We start from the raw sequence: 23001 nt of genomic DNA on the forward strand, positions 1-23001 counted from the left end.
AGACCTCAGAGGATAAATAAATGTGAAAGAACACTGTCGAATACATTTAGAAATTTGTAATAGGTGGAAAAAATCACTTCATTAGCTACTCATGTCAAAATACTAACAGAGTAAAAAAATGTGAGTCACATTACTAGTAGGATACTGTGGTTATTGCTATTCACCCCCTTGAAATTTAAATAAAATACTGAAAATCAGTAATGCAGTAAAATTACCATTAACCGAGGTGTATTATTTTTTTTTTTTAGCTTTTTTAATAACTGAACACTTTTAACGTATTCATAACTCATACCGAAGAAAATGTTAAACCATATAATTACAAACTCAGAAACTCAATATATATATTTAAATAATATATCATCCACCCAATACTACTACTGTAATTGCGGCAGTTTATCATTTTCATTTAAATGAGTTACTTTTCTTTTTGTTTATAAGTTTTTTGTTTTATAAGTTTATAAGTTGTTTTTACAGTTATGTTTTTCTTAAAATCAGACTCAAAATATTCACTGACCATTGTAATTTCTCTATTAAAATACACTAGCAGTAGAAATAAACGGAACAAATACATATTAGATAAAATACAATTTAAAAATCAAAGAGGTCTTGAACAACTTAACCATAAGTTTTGTGAGTCAGTTTTTTTGTTAACTTTTTTAATAAACATATTAATGTTTACCTTTGGCTTGGTGCAGGAGGTAGCATTGGAGTATTTTCATGATGTCGACGAGCACTGCCATAACGAGATGATGTGGGATAAGTAATAGCATTGGTTCGAGCACTATAGCTACGTGTTTTCTGTTCCCATTCTCGGTTGAATTCTCCAGCCTCTTCTGAAATAAGAATGAAAAAAATTAACAGGTAAGTGAAACAAGCACTACATAAACAGTGAAATGATATGTGAATAGTGTCATATCCACACAGCTGCCAACTTCTCAATATTAAAATTCAGTGTCCTTTGTTAGGTCAAACTCAACAGAGTGAGAAACATATCACAACACATAATTCAATGATACCAGTTCCACTGCAAGGTAATTTAATTTAAAACTCATGTTAATTATTAACACTAACCACATCAGTTAAAAAATTTTCATTTCTAACTGCTAAGAGATCTAATACTGAAATAAAATAATTTCCAGTCTAATTTCATTCAACACACCCCTTAGAACATGACATAAAAAAATTTCAATACATAAATCTCAAAAATGATATAAAAAAACTAATGACCAAATATAAAATAAATTACAGGAAGAGCATACATTATATTACCAGTATTATCATTTTGTAGGCAATAACTATAATTTTTAAAAGCAGTTTTAAAAATTCCTGATGATTCATGAGCAGATGATTTATTATTTTACACTTAAAGAGAAATATTTAACATCACAAAAAGTAAATTATATAATCTCTCATTAAAAGGCAGGGCCAAAAAGAATGTCAGTGGTGCTGGAAGTCTTCTTGTCTGAGCTCTTTCATGATGCATGCTGCTTTTTCTTTCATAGCTTCAATGATCTGAAATCTTTTTAATGCAGATCTGACCTTGAGGTATAGATGAAAGTCACATGGTACCAGGTCAGGGGGATGATTTTAACACTGGGATGTTATACTTTGAGCCGTTCATATACTATGCATTGTCCTGATGAATGTGTGATTTGTCCCATGTTTTGTTCTTCCACAATTTGGGTCGTTTTTTCCTTATTTTTTCATGGAGTGGAGCAAGGGCTTAGGATAAAGACAAGAATAGTTAACAGATGGTCAGAGCAGATTACCAATATTTCAATATTTTTATCAGCTTTTGACCTGGAAAGATGACCCGAGCAAACATCATCTTCAACATCTTCTCAGCCATCTTGGAAATGCTTAAACCACTCAAAAACCTGCACATGTGATAAACATTCATTGCCATATACTTTTTTAATAAAAGATAAGTTTCAGTAGCAGTTTTTCCAAGTTTCATATGAAATTTCACAATTCTTTGCTCAAATAAAAAAAACCTAACATCATATCACCAAAACATGAAAACATATGTTATCCAAATGAAGGCCATGGCCAGACACTAAATGTCTACAGAAACTGGAGTAGCAACTATCAAAAGAGAAGGCTTTACACGCTGCACAGCTGTCGGTGGTACAAATTTGGCGCATGCACAGTTCTTCTGTGGCAGCATTAGTCTTGTTATTTAATAGCCCCACCTCATACTGTTTTAAATAAGACTTATCTTAACTCATCTCTTTTAGAGATTGATTAATTTTTATTTGAAACAGCTGCTATTATAGAAACTGCAGCTACTAAACATAACTACTCCATAGTAGTTATGTTTAAAATGGCTATTTTAAACTACAACTTCTACAGAAAGGAATGGTTATCAGTAGCTCTAAAACACATCATGCAACTATATTATGATTTAGCCTTTCGTTTTTTTTTTTAATTTTTTTATACAAACTGCTTTTTATCAAATAGATTAACAAATTAACAAAAAATCTACATTCCCTTGCAAAACATCAGTATGATTATCTCGTAAATTCTTTACAGTCATAACCAATACACAAACTTATCAATTTATTCCTCTTTTAAAACTTTTGTTTATATAATAATTAGGCTTAATACTACTGAGTAACCTATTAGAATTTTATTTTCATTAAGTCTACAAAAATATACCTTGATGCATTTTAAACAATAATTTTTGTTAATTGGGTGGAAATTTGTAGTAAACTCTATTGTAGAAAGTGAGTATCGGAAAATTTCCAAGGTGGGTTAATCACTCAGGGTAAAGTTTAAAATTTTAATGTAGGTAAGGATATTGTTATTACACTCCATGCATAATGTTAGAAAAAGGTGGTTGGAAGAGAATTAGCTAGCAGAAAGCTCAATCTTAAGATTTCGAGGAAATTTAAACAATAAGAAAAATTTTAACTTGTACGTGCAATGTATATGTGCATAATAAGCTTATATGCAAAAAAGCGGGAAAAATCTGTACTTCTCCCTTTAAAAATCTAGATTAAAAGCAACCGGGATGCAACACACAGTTTTCTCATGACCTAAATAATATATCTAACTACCCATTAATTTTTATAATCTCATTAAAACAAGCGGTTTTCAAAAAAAATTTTATTTACAAAATATAATTGCTGTTAGATGAAAAAGCATCTAACATATTTTATACAATTTTAAAATATTTTAAATCTCAATAAAATTTTATTTTTAAATTTTTGTTAATAGAAAACAAGGTTTTGATCAAACATGCTTAATATAAAAATAATACGCTTGCAGGAAAGTTTGGTAAAACTGCACAATTTTACATGATTTTTTCCTGCAGTAGACATACTGGCGATTACAAACTATGCTAAATGGTTACTGAAGTATCACAATTTATTACTAGTAAATGAAACACATCCAATCGTCAGATTAAGTTTTAAAAGCATTTTTTTCTGTAAAAAGAACAGAAAAACCTTTTTCAAGAATTCCTGTAGATTTTATTTTAGAACAAACCATAAATACTACTACAATACTTACAGTAAGTATTACTCATTTTACAAATTCAATATCTGCTCATATCAGCGAAGGTCTAGAAGTCATGCCATCAGGTCTAAAATAATTTCACACATTCTTAATGAAACTGGGTTAAAAAACAGTGGAAACATTACTTCAGATTAAGAAAAAATCTAATCAATCAGTCTTCAACTCACTTGAAGAAATCAATCTAATAACACGAATCCTTTCATTGTATCAAGATTGGCAATGACTTGCTGTATAATACCGGAACAGGATGATTTGCTAGATGAAGCAACATTTTTCTTTTTTGTGTGCAGAAGAAAAAGACAATGAGTTGAAGGAGAAATCTATTTCAGAATGTAGTGAATCCAAATTTTTGTTTGAAGAAAGTATATCCCGTAATAAAATTTTTAATTTTGTCAAAAGAATGATCATGAATAAAGTGCAAGAAATGTGGTAGCAAAGAGATTTATTTGGATGTTTGCTTGCAAAGCAATTTCAATGCAGCAAAATACTGACCTTGAAAAGGTTTTAATGTATCCCTTAACTCCCATCCCCGTCTTTTTGTAATTTACATGGTATGATTCACATAGTACAAAAATAAAATCTAAATCAATGTAATGTTTAAGATTGAATGAATCAAAGTTTTAATACCTAATATAATAATAGTTAATGAGTTTTATATGTTACGTTCTATGAATGATATTTCTCAAACAACTGGAAATTTTAAAAAAAATATTGCAACCAACCTAAATTATTCATCCAAAATTCACTTAATTTTTGATTGCTACTTTCAAGCTTCTATTAAAGATTACCAACATTTACAAAGAGGAAGTCTTAATCTGATTGTGATATTTTCAGGGAAACTCAACAGAGGCTTAAATATTTTTCTAATCAATTGTGCAATAGTAATTTAAGAATGCATCAATTAATTGTATAATAAATCACTGGAGTAACTAACATTTTGTTGAATTTTTAAAGATAAAAATATTTTTGTAAATTGATTGTGATGTTAATATTTTAATAAAATGTTCTGATACAGATTTTTTGGTTATATTATTAGGAAATTTTCATAACATTAAATCTAAATTGCATATTTCGATTAATATGGGGTTTCAGCACTTCCAGGATTTCATGCCTTTACAGGATGTGATAATAATCCATCCTTTTACAGAAAGGAAAAGTTGATAAATTTAAAAGTAAACACCTTGTAGTATATAAGTGAAATTATATTTTGTAATAATGATGATACTGATTTGGAGGCAGAAATGACAGATAGCGATATAAATATCAATAATGATGATGAGGAAAGTTTGCATAGAAGTGATAGTAGCAATGTACAACATTGTATAGTATACAATATGTAAGATGTTTTCATGAAATAGTAACTGTATTTTGTTAAAAAAAACTTTGTTTGAAAACCACTTTGTTTCAATGATATAAAAATTAATTGGAGGAACAAATAATACTTGTCTGGAAGGCAATAATACACCTCACAGGTGAACTTACATTTTCAGAGAATTTCATTTAGATTAAAGCTCTATTAAAACCCTATTATGATTACCACCCTATTAAAAAAAAAAAACTGACAGGTTCAGATGCATGAAATTGAAAAGCCTTAATAAGTAAAAAGCTGTAAAAAAGAAGTACAAACCTTCATCTAGATTGATAAATTCCTCTCGTTCTTCCTGATCACCAGAATGCATATTTTGTTCTCTCTCCATGATATGTGATCGTTCACCAATATGATGACCAATAGCCATCTTTTTCACACCTGACCTACTATCTGCTACAGTTTTTTTTGTCTCTCTAACTCCACCTGGTCCAGATCTAACAGACTGAGAAGCCTGATACACCTACAAAAAAAAAACAGTTAATTTTCTAATCAAATTTCTCATTACCAGCAGAACTTAAGGCAAGATATTTTGAGAAATATATAAAAAATAATATACATATTACATAAAAACATTCACAGAACTTTCATAACACTTCAATAATTGATAGTCTGTTTCTCTTAAATATAGTTTCTACCTTGTGACTCAAGATAATTTTGTCTTTTTATACTAAAACAACAATACTTAAATTAACAGATGTACAGCAGAGAAATAATTAACACAAACTGCTTTGAGGTCAGTCTGTATAACTTTCAGTTGAAGTATTTGCGAAACCTTTCATTAAGTCACGTAGAACACCCACTTACAAAACCTTTTATTTATGACCAGCACTAATAAAAAACGGTTAAGCAATAACTCTTGTTTAAATAACTTTGATAAAACCACATATCAGTAAAACATCCATTCTCTTTAAAGTCTGGAAATTGGAAGCATTTCCAATGCAATGAACCTACAGTATAATATTAAACTATTAAATAACAAAATATTAGCTGCTGTAAAAGCACCACCCCAGTTTTAGATATGAAAATGTAATGAGAAATATTATATTTCTTCTGTAGAAAAAGGCATTACTGTAATATATTTCTGTTCCTATGCATTTTATAAATGGATGTTAAAATACCAATTGATTTCAAATACAGCCTAAAAGTATACAGAAGTGAATTTAAATGTAAATATGTTTCTCTTTTACAATGTTATATTCTACATGTGAAATTTGCTATGGCATACTAAAAATTTATCATATTTTTACATTTAACAACTTATGTTCATTTATAACATTCTTCTCCTATGATTGATGTCTGATGAAATTATCAGGCTAAACATCCACACTGATCTGTTCGATAAGTTTCAACTGAACATCTGCATTTTTGTTGATCCTGAGCATCTTTTTCTTTATCATTTTTTCCCTTTCTAGTGTCTATAAGCATCCTTATTTTATTTTCTTCATACATAATACTTTACCAAAAAAAATTACAACATAAGATATTTTTTTCCATCAAAATATTTCCTTTTCCTTCATCAAATTCTACTATATTCTATTCTCAGTAATTCGTTATTTCTTATTTGTCTATCCATTTGATTTCTTCATTCTTAACCAGATTTTAAAACTATTTCCTTTCTCTCCCTTTTTTTCTGAATGTCTACAATTTAGATCCACAAAACACACTTCACATAAAGCAAACCACTTCCTTAGTTCCCTAAGGATTCTTGTTGTCAGCAATCAGTTCTTTTCTGCACAGATACTTCTACTGATGCTTCCTACTTCTTTCACACAACTTACATTATTTTAAGTCATCAAACTCTCTAAATATTTAAAATGACTTCCTTTTTCTCTATAACCCACTACTAGCAATAAAAAAAGAGAAAATTCCTTCTTGCAAACTTTCATCTATATGAAGATATTTTAATGTTCTTTAAATCATAATTAATGTTTTATCAAAGTATGAGGCGCAGTTCAAAAGTAAGGACTGAACGGTAACAAAATGAACAGCTGAAATCATGAAAAATCTATTAATGGTTTCAAATACTTACATATTTTCTTTATTCTTCTACAAAATCACCATTTCATCCATCACATCACAAGTTTTAAACACTTTCCAAACTACATTGTGCCATACAAAACCAGTAATGGGAATGCTGAAATCAGGAATTGTTCATGATAATGCAAGTATACACGCAGCTGCTTGCACAACAAAAACCATTAAAGATTTGGGTGAGAGATTTTTATCATTCTCTTTACAGCTCTTTCTATACCTCAAAAACTGGCTTACATCTCATAAGCCAGTTTTTCTCCAATTGTTGAGACACCAATTGGAGAAAAGTGAAGAGTTGAAAATTTCTGTGCAAAAGTACTGCAATCCCAGGAGGTGGAATTTTATGCAATGTGTTTGAAGAAATTTGTTTCACATCAGAAGTGTACGGAATGAAATGGTGATTTTGTAGAAGAATAAAGAAAATATGTAAGTATTTGAAACCATTAATAGATTTTTCATGATTTCAGCTGTTCATTTTGTTGCCGTTCAGTCCTTACTTTTCAACTGCGCCTCATACTTTGATAAAACATTAATTATGATTTAAAGAACATTAAAATATCTTCATATAGATGAAAGTTTGCAAGAAGGAATTTTCTCTTTTTTTATTGCTAGTAGTGGGTTATAGAGAAAAAGGAAGTCATTTTAAATATTTAGAGAGTTTGATGACTTAAAATAATGTAAGTTGTGTGAAAGAAGTAGGAAGCATCAGTAGAAGTATCTGTGCAGAAAAGAACTGATTGCTGACAACAAGGATGGAAATGAAATCAAGAGAACATCCTTTTGGCTCCAGAATCTTTGGTTCTGGAAGATGCCATGATCTTCCTTTAAGACTGATCTTGATTGAATTTTTTGATTTTGGTGAACCAGGATGACACCACTGCATGGATTGTTATTTCATCTCAGCACTGATGCATAAAATCCATGTTTCATCACCAGTGACAATATGTGGAAAACATTAGTCTCCCTTATTGTTAAAGCAGTCAAGAAATGTACATGTAAATGTGATTCTGTTATCTTTGTAAGCACTTAAAATTTTCAACATCCATTGTGCATACAATTTACGAAAGTCTAAAATGTCAGTCACAATTCTCAACAATGTTGTCTTTGTAGCTTCTAGAAATTCCGGGGAGAAATTGCTAATCATAAAATGACGATTTCTCTCACACTTGTATTCACTAGGCTTGTCACTTGCTCTATTCATCATGAACATTTGTACAGCCTTGAATGAAATTTACAACTTACACGAAACCATTCAATCACTTTTCTCCTTCACTCATTGCAGTAGGCCCACACGTTTCACACAATTAGTGATTTGGAAATCTAATCGGTGGTTAAAGTTCACTACTGGCAGGATTTATCATACTGCACTCTTTTTTTAACACATGAGAAGATATAACAAAATTTCCAAATAATCATGATCTGTTACAGAGATCATGATGCATTCAAAGGTTAGCTTTCAACCTACTAACAAATACTCAGTTTGATTTTTAAATCAGATGATTGTTTGCAGAGATATTATAAGAGCACTCCATTGCACCTCCCAAAACAGCACCCCAGAGGTATCCTGTTTATTATCAGTTGATGGTGATGATTGGTCTAGTCTCGCATCACCTCACCACTCTAGCCTCATACGCAGTCCCCACACCCATTATTATTAAACAGAGATTTTTTTAAATTTATTTAATATTTTATTTATGTTAATTTAATTCTATTATTTTTGTAATTTTATTCATTCGACTGATTTGAATCATTCACTTCTAACCCAGCTAACACAGTAATAGAGGCTCACAATTCATTAAAAGTTTGTGCTTCAACCAGGAAATCTGCACAACCACATATTTTTCAATTACATATTAATTTACATACATACATATCCAATATAAACATACATAAACCCTATAAACATTGCACTCCTTTTTGGGCAGTTGTGTAAAAATACATGGTGGCAATATTTAGAGCACACAATAGGCACCACTGCCAAATTTTTCTGCCCAATTATTTACTCTTTCATAATTTATCTTAATTTTATCATACAATACCAATCAATTTTATCATCAATTCAGATTACTTGTGAACTTACACATAGTAATACATACAAGTAATTATACTATACTAAATATAAATTGTTTTATATTCCTCAAAATTATATCTATCTGTTATTCACATTATTTATTTATTTCCCAACTGGAATTGTAATTTCAGTTCTGAAAAGGGAAGATTAAACTTCTGTTTGAAAATATTCTGTACAATGTTATCGAAGTAACAACATCTCTAAAGCATAATTATGCAATGAATTTTTTTACAATTAATAAAAATTAACTTTCAATACAGTTACAGATATGTGCTACAAATTGAATGCATGCATATAAGATTATTTCCTAGTCATATTCTTAACTGTAGGAAAGTATTATAAAGTATAATGTAAGTGTAATAACACAAATATAGATGTAAAATGAAAATCCTACATCACTAACACTCACAAGACACCCACTTTTTTCCAAGTAATAATGTACTCAGAGATGTAACAGAAGAAACAATAATGCTATATAGGACCATTTTAAGATTAATTTCTTCAACAAATATTATACACTATGTTGTCAAATGACAGACTTAAGGATTAATTGTTTTCAGTTCTGTTATAATATTTTTCAAGCACTCGCAATCCAATATCCATCCCATACACAGATTTATACAGATTAAAAACATGAATTTCAAGGACTGACAAGTTTCAACAAAGATTCATTCATACTGAACAAATTGAACACAGTTAAGCAGACATTTAAACATGTCTTTTTGCTGTCTACCAGACTCTCTGAACATAAGATTCAAATTGAAAACACATTTCTAGGACACCAACTGTCTTGTTTATTCTCTTAGTTGAACAACAAATAGCAAATGCTGTTCTTAGTTAAGTTTTGTTATTTATAATTTCATTTTTTAATACAAGTTTTTATCGCTGCAAATCATACTAGTTTTGTTCTTTGTACAAGTGTTAGAATAAGTGAACTCACGGACAAATAAATTAATTATGAATAATTTTTATAAATAAAAACAGAGGAATAAATAGAACAAATGTATAATACCTTATTACCCTGAAGCTACATAGTCAACAGTACTAGAATTATTTTATACCAAACATAGTAATATGAATTTACAGTTGTAAAAATTAAAATGTGTTCATGATTTCTCCTTCCTTGTATAAAGTAAAGGAAGTATTGGAACCACAAAAAATTTCAGATTTTAACGGAAATAACCATTTTGACTAATCAAAGATTATATCATAAGTGGTACTTATTTTCAATAGTTCCACAGTCATAACCAAATAAAATTTTAATTAATGAAATATTTTGGTCTTACAAGGGAAAGGCACATCAGTTCAAATCAGACTATTGATTATAAATTATATTGATTTATTAATAATTATTAACCTCATTTGTAAAACAAAAATTGACAATAAATAATAAATCAATAACAATAAAAAAATTTAAAAAAATTATTAGTGAAATAATTATGTACTTAGGTACATTTGTAAATTTACATTTATGTAAATGTACTTTATGTACATTTCATTACTTTTCATTTTATGTACTTTTCAATTTAATTCAAAGATTTTTACAATCTGAGGTTAATAATTATTAATAAATCAATATATTTAAATTAAAAAATAAAGTTACAAAAAATATATGCAGATGAAGTGTGATTTGTACTTATGTGTGCATGGTTACGGATCCAACACGTTCTCACTTACACTGCGCATCTACTTGAATGACGTGAAAGAAAATTAATATATAAACTATTATAAAATGGTGCTAGATACCACAAAAAAATGTGATCCAATGTGGGGTCCACCACAACTGTGTAACTGTCCATTTTATTAAAAGAATTGAAGGATCATAATCATATCTCACTTTCAAATGAAATAAGTTTAAATGACATGCAGCAAAAAATGTGTATATGTGGTGGTGGAAGTCATGTGGTATCCAAATCACTTTTTTCAATTGAATATAACTGGCTAAAAAGGAAACATTCATTGGTAAAACCTAAGGGACCATTTTTAAAAACAAAAAACTGGTTCAAAATTTTAATATTTATGAGAATTTTATTATGATCTGAAATTTTTTCTCAGACATCCTCTATTACTTACAACACAAAAATCAGCAAATTCATTTTGGTAACAATCTTGCAATTTTTTCATTTTCAAATATTGCTGTAAATAATTTTGTCAAGTGGCCAGAAAACTAAACAAGAAATGATTCTGATAACCAATACTTTTTAAGGTTTTACCCAAATGGTGCAATTTGTTTTTCAAGTTACTCCAGTGAAAATGAATTAATGAGCAAATTACTATAAGCCAGGTGAATTAATATTATTCTCTTTTAAGTTGAATAAATAACATGCTACAGAGTACATTAACCTCATTATCCAAAAACTGATATGAAATATATTGAAAGTACACACCAGCAAAACACAAAAGCAATTACTTAAGTTAATAATACTTATACTTAAAATGTTACAATATTATTATTATTATTATTGATAGTTCTTTTTTATTGAAACAGTAAAACTTTAAAATTGAAAGTGACAATTAAGATGACAATTCTTTTTATACAATTTTTATAAAATTCAGTCATCTTTAATTAATCGGATAAAATTAATAATGCATCACCTCCATTCATTTATCTAACTGTTTTATTAAATTATTTTTCAATTATTTAAATTCACCAACAAAGCATTTTGTACTTGGCAGTACCTCTGTAAGCAAGGCATGATAATGAAAGATACTATGAAATAAAATGTGTAAAATTTACCTGTGGACGACCGTCAGGTCCATTTGTCATAGTCATAACAGTACTTGAAGTAAAAGCATGGCAATTTCCACGTCCCTGATCAACACCAACACCTTGAAACATACGTTCCATGTCAGGAAATCCAAAAGGCATCATTCCTCCTCCACGTCTATTGTCAAAGGGCATAAGATCTGTTGATCCTCCACCCATTAGGCCTCCAAATGGAGAAACATTGAATAATGAATTCATCATTCTGTTCATTTGTCGCATATGCCCTCTGAAATAATAAAAAAAGAATGGATTTTTAAATAGAAAAACTGAATTTTTAAATTACCATGAAATGGTATGAAAAAAAATCGCCGCCTTTGAAATCAGTTCACAATACCATTTGTAAAATAGTTTTATAAAATTGTAACTGTAACTCATTTATTTACAGAAAATCAACACTTCACAATACTATTAACTGATTAAAGTTAATCAGTTAATTATACTACCTGTATAATTACTTTTTGTTAAAAGTAATTATACAGGTAGTGAGGCACAATCCTGGCACTTCTTTTCAAACAGCACTTTACTGGTGGGCTAGTAAAGCAGCTGACAATTACAGATGAAGCAGTTGAATCGCACATCTCCATCAAGGTGAATTTTATGCACTGGCTACATTGATAATACGAGTAGAGTTTCTGTTTCACCTAGCATGTACACATTTATCTGCAATTAAATTGTTCAATTAAAATAAATTTTTTTATTTATTTTTCTATCCCCTTTTACAATTATGTTTTGGGCCATTCCCAACTACTAATCTTATGACCGTTTTTACTTAATATCACAAAAATTTAATATTAAACACCATGTTTTATTAACTTCATATCACAAAACCTTTTGAGAATATCTTAATTATGAAAAATTTTGTTCATACTTATAAAATGAATAAATAAAAACAATTGATTTTTAAAGAAAGCACAAGATTCAAAAGAATAACAATTTATCAACATCTATGTTGACATAAACAGTACAAATTCCATGATAACTTGTTTCTAGATATCTAGTCCAGCCTTGATTTGGAACCTGTGTGTTTATCTTGCATCTACCTCATTCATAAAACGAGTGTATGCTTGTTACAAACCCCAGAATATCAAAGCAAAATAATTACATTTTTTTCAAGGGCCAACAATCAGTTTGTTTAATTGCCCAAATGCATAAGCACACAGAACACCAAGCTGTAGCTAACAGAGAACTTACAAAATTTTACAGAAAGGCTAAAACCAAAATAAAATTTTTAACATACTGCATAAAATTAGGCTAAAGGTATTCCTTTAGACAGTATAGTTTATAATAAATGAAAAAAAATTATACACAATATTACAAAACTACTCGAGATGGATAATTTTTGATTATATCTTTAATTAAACTTCATACCATTCTTTTATGATTACCCTGTATTAAGTGCAATGTTAATAACAAATATAAAATGCTTTAAAATAAAATTTTTAAATTAACAAAATTATTGATCACTTATCACAACCTACATTTGTTCAGCTATCTGAAGATTATAACACTGAAAATACTTTACTGTGCCGCCAAGAATGTGAGAAAGTTTATTACAACCCAAATTCTTAAATACTCATTTTAAGTTTTAAAATAACTTTCTCCCTAATGCCTATTCCAAACAATTTCATAAAATTTGGAAACTGATGCTGAACATATATGCATATTGTAAATGCACGAAACCTACCTTTAAAATAATATTAAGTTTACACAGTTGAGGAGAACTCAAATTACATGTACACAAAACATAAAATGTTTAACTATGAACTTAAGTAAACACATCTTTCAGTACCTAACAATAATTATCATAATGTAATTCAAAGGCGACTGCTCAAGAATCATTGAACATTACAAAATGGTAACTTGTAATAAAAGCTCTAAGACCTAAGTTATTTAAATTGTTGCTATTTACACTTATGTAACACATCAAGTAAGTTTTTCTTCTATCAATATATTTAATTTCAATTACAATGTAAAATAAGAATTTTACCCAATAATAATAATATATATACTGTTTGTAACCACCACCTGCACACAACAGAATGGTAACAATGTACAATGCAGAACTCTATAATTTAATCATTAAAATTACTAGTTACACTTACATGGCATCAAACACAATTTTTTCCTTCATCTGTACTGATAAATTTAATTTCAAATTACACTGCAAAATAACAATTTCATGCAATATTAATGTATGTATAAAAAATATCATAACTTTTTCTAAAAAAATTATAAATAAAATAAATTAACTGTGTAAATTTACTTCATAAATCACTGCTTGATTATTTTTAATTATTTCCCTGAAACATAATACTTTGAATCCTGAACTATGAAATGATAATTCAGAAAACTAATTTATCTACTTGTAAATCTTCAATAAATAATCTTCAGTAAATCATGTGGAATAACATCTCTTTTGTTTTAAGGTTAATTTTATACCAATGTAATAGCCCATTCAAATACATCTTCATACCAATTTTGGTAGTACAAGACATCCAAATCTTTTTCATACTTATAGAATGGATTCCTTTTGCAACATGTTGGGCAAGAAATTAAAGTATTTTCTTAAGAAAAATCTGAAATGGATATCATATTGTTTAAATTATCCTAATTTTACTGCAATGAACTAATTGTAATCACTTTAGTAATTTCACAGTCCAAAACTTTCTGAAAGTACTTTACTACATTACAATTATACACGTTGAATACTTTCTTTTATAACTTTTCTGTTGTAGATATTTTTAACAGATTTTTATATTGTAAGATCAACTGCAGATCTGAATTTAATTATACCAATTCAAGAACTTTAATTTTTGGAGAATGAACTTTAATTTTTGTCTATGGAGAATAATTTTGTTTGTAACGGCTCAAGAAAATCTATAATGTAGATTTTTGAGTAGCTAGCAAATGGCATAGTGACTTCAGAAGCAATGATCTGGAAAGTGATAACAGTAACAAGAAATTCTGAATTACTGCTGCATTTTAAATAATTCTACACATAACAAATGTACACAACAAATACATTCCACATAACAAATGTATTTTCACATCTCAAGCCAATGGTTATATTAAACATATAATCCAAAAGGGCAATGTGAAAAAAAGATTAAGCTGCTCAATTAAAATTTGATTTAATTCGAAGATTTTTTCTTCTTCTAATGAAACTGAACATTCATGGGAAAACGTTTTCTTTAGCTGGCCATAATTACTTCCAATTACCACCTACTACCACAGGGCTATTACGGCCTATACTAAACAGTGATCTGCAAATAATAAGCAACTGCACATCAATCAATAACCACTTTATGGTGAAAAATGTATAAAATAAGGGGAATAAACTGTAGAAGACCTTTGTGGGAATAAGATATAATAAACACCTTTAATACTATATATCATCTATTAACTAGCATCTACTGATAATGAGCGCTATACCATTTTCAAATTTCAAACAAATTGATATGCACAAAAATGAATTGAAAGCATTTAATTGCAAAACAGAAATTAAAAATATAATGGCCCTTTAATTGATCTGGAGGTAACTAACTCTTCAAATTCTGCTAATAACACTTGAAACTCATAACTAATTCATTCATGTACATATTCAGTTTTAATTTGTGAGGTTATGTTAAAAATTGTACGTTTAAAAAAAAAATTATAGATAAGACAAAGTTTTATAACGCTGAAAAGTCAATTCTTAAAGCAACAAAACCATTAATAATGATCAACTACCAGTCCAATTATCAATTAAGAAAATATATAAAACTAATGATAATAATACTTAAATAAACTGGACTTACAAGTGATCTTTATTCTGAAATTTTGTTGTCTAATTACAAAAAATAATACATAATATACTAACACCTCATATAAATCAAAGTAACCATAGAAATCATAAAATTAGGACTTTTGTTAGATATGAAAAAGAAAGAATAACATTAAGTTAACTTGTAGCAATGACATAATTCAACTTTTATAATATTTAGACATATAAACATAAAGTTTTGACCAAGGCAATGAACATTTTCAAGCAAACCAGTATATTTCAAAATTAAATAACTAAAAAAAAAATCAATTTTTTAGGAATCATCTTTTTTAAAACCAGAAAGAAAATGTCTTAGATTATGATTAACATTTAAATGGGAAATACAAAAATAGTATTTTACACATTAAAATTACCATTAACAAAAAACCATAATCCCTTTACTATTGCTAACCTTCAGTAAATCACATTAACCCTTACTTCATAAATTTAGTTTTTCAAACATGGCACCGTTTGTACAACTATGATACATAATTTTAAAACGGCTTACCAAATTCCAATCTGATTTTCTCAAGTGTTTTCGGTTATTCTAATTTTCAAGCGGATAATTATGACTAACATATATAATTAAATTATTAATTTATTTAGATTAAATATTTTATAGTCCATTTTTCCCCCTCTGTACGTTATAATAAATAACTATATATAATAAATCTTTTCAGCCTTCGCAAAGATAATTAGAGAACACTCTTACCTTTACTTTTTTATGTTCAAAACATTTTTGGGCCTAAGACCATCTTCAATGATATTTTAATAATTCTTCAGTTTAACAGATTAAATTTTATCTTCTTACTTTTATATCGTACAAACTGTCTAATAAAATTAAAAAAATCTTTAAAATTCAGAATATACATATTTGTTCAGTCAAGACAATGAAAAAGTATTGAAATAACTATATTAGATAGAATAGTTATTGAGAACTATTGCAATATGGACGTATCACTTGGAATTAAAACTTTAACTTTTGACGAATATTAACAAAATGACGATCAATTGTTTTATTTATATATATATAAAATTTGTTATATATGTTAGTCATAATTATCCTCTTCAAGATGGCAGAAGAGCAAAAAGTGCTAGAGGAAATCAGATTGGAATTTGGTGAGCAGTTTTAAAATTATATATAGTATTTATAAATTTGATGATGCTAGAAATTACTTTTTGTGAGACTGTATGTTTTCTGCCACCCACAGTGTTCTACATCCCCCTACCCTTGTTAGAGTTGATGGAGGGGTAGAAACATTGCTTCCAGTGACCTTCAGTTGTTACAGGGTTCCTATGGTGGTAACTCAGTTTTACGAATGCTTAGTAACAAGGTAACTTTTACAGACGTCGAGTTTTGTACTGATACGTTTATTATAATTAATAGTCACATGAATTTGTATTAATAATACTCGGTTTTTATTTGTGTTCATAGGTTTCTGTTTACATTTATTTTGTTTTGTGTCAATAAATATATCACCATGGCATTACCAGTCAGAATTAGCTCATGTAGTGAATTACGATGAATCAGATAAAGGACAAACTAGTGGTAGTGAAATGTCTGATAATATATTATCAGATGATTACAAACCCTCATCTGACTACATAGTTCTAATAGTGATACAGTATCACACTTACAAAAAAAAGGAAGCCAAAAAGAATAAACATAAAAAACAGGATATTTTAGTGCAAACTAATTTAGAACAACTTCCTACATCTACAGCTAATGTTTGCAGTGGTTCTGAAAAACCAGGAGAAGAAATGAAAGAAAATAAATGGAAAAGAGTAATGAATGACAAAAAAATTTCTACATATACAGTAGAAAAAAATCAGAATAATCCTTCGGCATAAGCTCAAAAGAAACAAAAGGCGCCCAGTGTGCTTCAGAAGAAACAAAGACGAAGAATTCAAAAACCATTAAGTTGGCGACACTAAATATAGAAGACTAATAAATTGGTAGATTTGATGTACGTGAAGAGGTATTTGAAGCCCAGGAAAATTTACAACAGAAGAAAGTATCTAGGACCAAAGTGATGAATTCGAAGACATTCAGGAGCAAGTAGAAGAGGGATGTGCGCGCGTATGGTATGCAATTATAACTTGGAAAGGACATGACTCTCATAAATGGACTCTGGAACCCTAACACACACACAAATGCTAGAAATATTATAAATGTAATAAGAGGTTTTAAAGGTATGGCAAGGTTAGTTACATCTCCGCTTGAGGCATTCAGTTTATTTATAAATAATGACACAACAAACACGATTGTCAAGTATACAAACACATAAATTGTTAAAAATCAAGCAATTTACTTCTACAACAAGAGAACTAATCCAGTAGAAATGAAGGCTATATTTGATTTAGTGATATTCTCTGCAGTTCACAAAGACAATTATTTGGCTAGTAAAGAATAGTTTGATTCTGGTCTGTGCAGATCAATTTATAAGGCAACAGCAAGCCAGGAAAGATTTGATTTTTTACTGAATTCATTTTTGCTGTGATAAGGAAACCAAACAAGAAAGGTGTGTTCTAGATGAATTTGCCCTATAAGAAAATGTTTAAGGAATATTTAAGATGATTTAATTTCTCACTGCAAAGAATTCTATGAAGTTGGAGCTTAAGTAACAATTAATGAACAGTATTGACATTTTAGGGTAATTGCCAATTCAAAATGTGTATACCTAAAAAGCCAGCTAAATACAGCATCAAAATTTTAATGGTATGCGAAGTTGCTACAAAATATTTGCTTTCTGCTGCGCCATATTTAGGGAAAGGAACATCAAAAGAATTGTGAGTAGCGAATACTTTGTAAAAAAAAACTCTTACTGTGCCTCTTCAGGTACAAACAGAAACATAACCATGGGAGAACTGGTTTACCTCTGGCTGCAAGTTTGCTGTCAGCTCCATACAAATAAACAATTTTAGGGAAAATCAAAAACAACAAAATGACAAACAAAAAGGGGGAAGACCTATTAGCGACACAAAATTCTGTTTTGATGGACGTCAAACTTGAAGTTTTAAAACCAAAACAAGTGTTGTTAGTTTACTATCTGTAATGCATAAAAATCCTATCTTGAATACTGGTAAAGCAGTAATTGTCAAACATTACAAATCAAACCAAATCAGGCATGGATGCATTTGATCAAATTTATTCAAACTTCAACACATCCTGAAAAACAAAAAGGTAGCATATGTGTATGTTTTATGGAATGCTGAACATAACTTGTATAAATGCTTATGTTAATTCACAATATGAATTTAAGTGATAAAGAAAAACAATGTCAAAAAAAAGCATTTATGCTTGAGCTACATAAAGAACTTATATTTCTCTGGCTGGAAGAAAGACATCAGTGACCAAGCAATCAGTGTTCTATGCAGACAATGATATCCTTTTTCTTGGGAAGGAATGAGTTGCCTTCACCAAATGTGGAAAAGAAAAGGATGACTTGCAGTTTGTGTCAATCTAAGAAGCGGCATATGACAAAACTTTTGTAAATCGTGCAGATGACCATTTTACAGAAAACACGTGCATTACTCAAACTGAATGTAAAATATGGGAGAAGTAAGTAAAATGAATGTTTTTTTTTTCAATTCTGTTTTATTAAAAAAAGATCTTTTTTACTTTTTTAATATTCTTTTACATTTTGATTATTTAATTTTATATGTAGAATTGTCAAACTTTTATATCAATAATCAACAATAACAGGCCTGATGAAATTTTAAATCTATATAAGCATCATAAATGTATCCAATATCATTTTGATAATTATAATAAATGTTAATTTATTAAAATGTTCAATTTCTATTATTATAAGTACCCTACATATAAAAATAAAATAATATACAATTAGTAAATTTTACAAATGCTTATGGTTACCGTAATTATTATAAATCAATTGTTATACACATGCATTATGTACAATTATAATTTTATTAATTTATTTAAATTAAATTTTTTGTAGTCCATATCTCCCCTGTACGTAAAATCTAGCTGATTGCTCATATATAATGTAAAACTTACTCAGCCACTCCACAAAGTACAGAATTAAGGAACATTCTTACCTTACTTTATTTTTCATATTAAAGTGCTTTCGAGCATAAGCCCATCTTCAGTAGTTTTATGTTTACTTTTTATTTGACTTTTTTACGTTTCACATTAGATAACATAAGTTAAAATTTATAGAACAAATTTGTGAGAGAAAAAATTTTTTTTTTTAATTTAAAACGTTTAATATTAAAATTTTCTTTAACATGCTATCCATATATTAGTGCAGTACTGTACTGATTATCTAATTTATTTAAAATTCCTTATCAATTTATTACAAACTTAAATAATATTTATAAGAATCTCCCTATAAAATTCTGTCTGCAGATTCATTGGGCTGAATTATGTTAATATGTATACATATAAAATCTTTCTAAAATTTATAATTTTTTATTATTACTTTTGTGTTCAATGTTTTATTATGTTTGTTAATTATTAAATGATATTCTACATTCAAAAAATCTATTTTTATTTTTAAAAAAACTTGAAATGTTCATTAAATCTATCTTTAAGTCCCATTGTTTTCCAAATATATATTTTTTCACAATTATTGCATACCAGAAGAATCTTATTTATTTTTTATTATTATAATGTTTTATTACATGATTATCAGGTTTATATATTTTTTCATTATAAGCATTAAGTTTTCTATAATTTTATTTGTGTAGGAGTAATTTATATAAATATTTTCATTGTTTTCATTTTCATTTATGGGTTTTAATGCAGTAATGTTTATGTGTTATTGAAGTGTGAAATTATATTTGTTATATATATATATATATATATATATATATATTATCGATCAATGAGGTATCATACCCATTCTTTATAGTATTCCTTAAATTATTTAATTCATTATACAATTCTTATATATCATTTATGTATTTTATTGCTCTATTTATCATATTTTCAAAAATATTAATTTTTTGAGACCAAGGATGGTTAGAATTCCTGTTTATAATTTCATTTGAGGTAGGTTTTTTTATATATTCCAGTTACTTGATCGTTTTCATTTATTTTAATATTTACATCTAAATATTTTATTTTTCTGCTATGTTTTACTTCATGTGTACATTTTAACATTTCATGAAAATAATTTATTTAAAATTATTTAATGTTTATTATTTATACTTGGTTCATATAACTAATAAGATCATCTACATATCTGACCCATAATAAAATTTAAACAAACTTTTTACTATTAGAACTACTGCATTTATAATTATTTTCCTACTGCATGGGAGTTCGTATATATTCCAAAAACTACGGTCTTTATTGCAATAACTGCATTTATAGATATTCAAAACCTTCATAAATAGAAAAAATATTACTCAAATGTACCATTCAAATTAAGCGAAATCCAGATTAACGAGGACCTTTTACTGTATAAGAAGATTGCAACACTTGCACATTTCCAGATACAGAATTTTATACCACTGCAGTTAAACACAAATAAGTAATTTAAATAACTATGCAGTTATCTATGAACGGTTGAATGGAAAAACATGGCAAAGGAAATTAACAATTCCTGATAATGAGAAAGTTATTTTCAGAGATGATGAAACTGCTTGTGAAAGCAAAATGAATTTATATTTCAGGACCAGCTATTCGAGAAGCTTTATACAATTATACTGGGGAAAAATGAATTCAAAGCCAACTTAGATGCCTCACAAAACACATTAGAATCAAATTTGTTATAAGGCCAGGCTGATGCAATGAATTAGTAAAACAGAAGAGGGACTAGACTAGAAGAGTTGCCGATTGAAAATATGATGAAATGAATAAAATTGTGATTAAACAAAATATATTTCACTATTCTGATATCAAAATCCTTGACTGAAACAAATAATTTTATTCAATAAATTTACAGTTCTATTTCTTGTAATTATAAAAATTTTCTAAGTTCAGAGTAATTTTTTAGCAAATTAATTTTACTTAATTAAAAAAAAAAAAAAAACTTTTCGGCACTTTGTTTGGTTCATTGAATGAATTTGTATAAGGATAAATTTGAAAATGATTTCATTTTCATTTCCATTGAAAGAGGGTTTGTGATAACCATGAAGATATTTATTTTTTAAAAACCCTGTCTACACTAAGCAATCCCTTTTAGTTACACACCTGTAAAAGCAAAAATATCTTTTTCTTAGAGGTTTTATTGTATATATTTTATATAAATATATTTATACAGACAGAGCTAGTCAAAAGTATGGAAACTCCTCAACAACTTTACAGTCATTCCAGATAGAATACTCAAACTTTCAGAATAAGATCAACTACTTTACCTTTTGATGAGAAATAGAATTTTAACTAACTACTTGGGGCTGGCCCAGGGGTTGTAACGCAAATATTTTAAATGGTAACACATTTTATGTGATACATCATTTTAAAGTCTCTTTAAGACAAGAAAAACAGTATAAATAAAAAGTTGTATGATGTCTGCACCTAAAATGATGGCAGAATGCATTTTGGATTTGAAAAAAATTACATTACTGTTATCACAAATAAATAAATTTTTAAAATTTGATTGAATGGATATTACTGAATACATTTAGTTAAATAAAAAACATTCATTAAGCATAACATTTGTTTACTTACTTACATATCATTTCAATAAATGTTCAAAATGTCCTCCCCTTCTGTTGTTTGACAGTGAGTTAAGTCAGTTGTAAAAGGATGACACTGCATTATTCAGCAATTCCCTTGTGATATTTTGTGCTGATTCTCAAATTTTATTACATAAATCAATATTTTGGGACTTAATATGATAAACAATACTTTTTAAGAGGCCCCATAGAAAGTAATCCAATGGTGACTAGTTGGATGATCTTGCTGGCCATTCTATTTGACCTCTTGGCCAATCCATCTTGCAGGAAAAAATGCATTTAAAATTTCACATACCTGAAGATCAAATTGAGTTGGAGCACCATCTTACTGAAACCAAATGTTTTGGAAGGCCAACAACATTTTGAATGTTTGGAATGATATGGTTGAAAAGCAAAGAACCTCATCATAATTTCACACTAGTGAATTTATTCACTAATGATTCAAGTCTTTGACCATAGTCATTTTCATTAAGTTCTTGCACCAATGAATTTTGAATGGTTTGAAATTTTCACTTCTTAATGTTCAAATCCCTGAACTTATGCTAATGTTCTGTTCTTGTGTTGCTGTTCTGTAGTAGTGCAGCTGTTCAGGTTGAGGAATGAGGATTCACAATAAATTCTTGCATAATCAACAATTTATTATTTTTGCAGAGGTTACCTCTGGTTTTCCCCTATAATGCTCCTTGGTTCTTCAAATTGTTTGATGGCTTTTGTCAGTGTACCTTTTAAAATAGGATTACTATTATTAAATGTTGCATTAACAATTCACAAACTTCATTATATGACCTAACTCT

At 28.3% G+C, this 23001-nt stretch overlaps 1 protein-coding gene across 4 annotated transcripts in view; it reads right to left on the reverse strand.

The window, feature by feature from the left end:
* Positions 1-23001, reverse strand: part of LOC142334259 (myeloid leukemia factor 2-like) — a 74222-nt gene that overhangs the window by 45678 nt on the left and 5543 nt on the right. For all 4 annotated transcript variants that reach the window (XM_075382142.1, XM_075382141.1, XM_075382144.1 and 1 more), the window contains exons 2-4: positions 11728-11983; positions 5147-5348; positions 680-833 (exon numbers count right to left, since the gene is read on the reverse strand). In XM_075382142.1, coding sequence (XP_075238257.1) covers positions 680-833; positions 5147-5348; positions 11728-11983 — 612 coding nt within the window. The remainder of the gene's footprint in view (positions 1-679; positions 834-5146; positions 5349-11727; positions 11984-23001) is intronic.

The sequence above is a fragment of the Lycorma delicatula genome, chromosome 1 (assembly GCF_047948215.1).
Source record: "Lycorma delicatula isolate Av1 chromosome 1, ASM4794821v1, whole genome shotgun sequence".
NCBI lineage: Eukaryota > Metazoa > Arthropoda > Insecta > Hemiptera > Fulgoridae > Lycorma > Lycorma delicatula.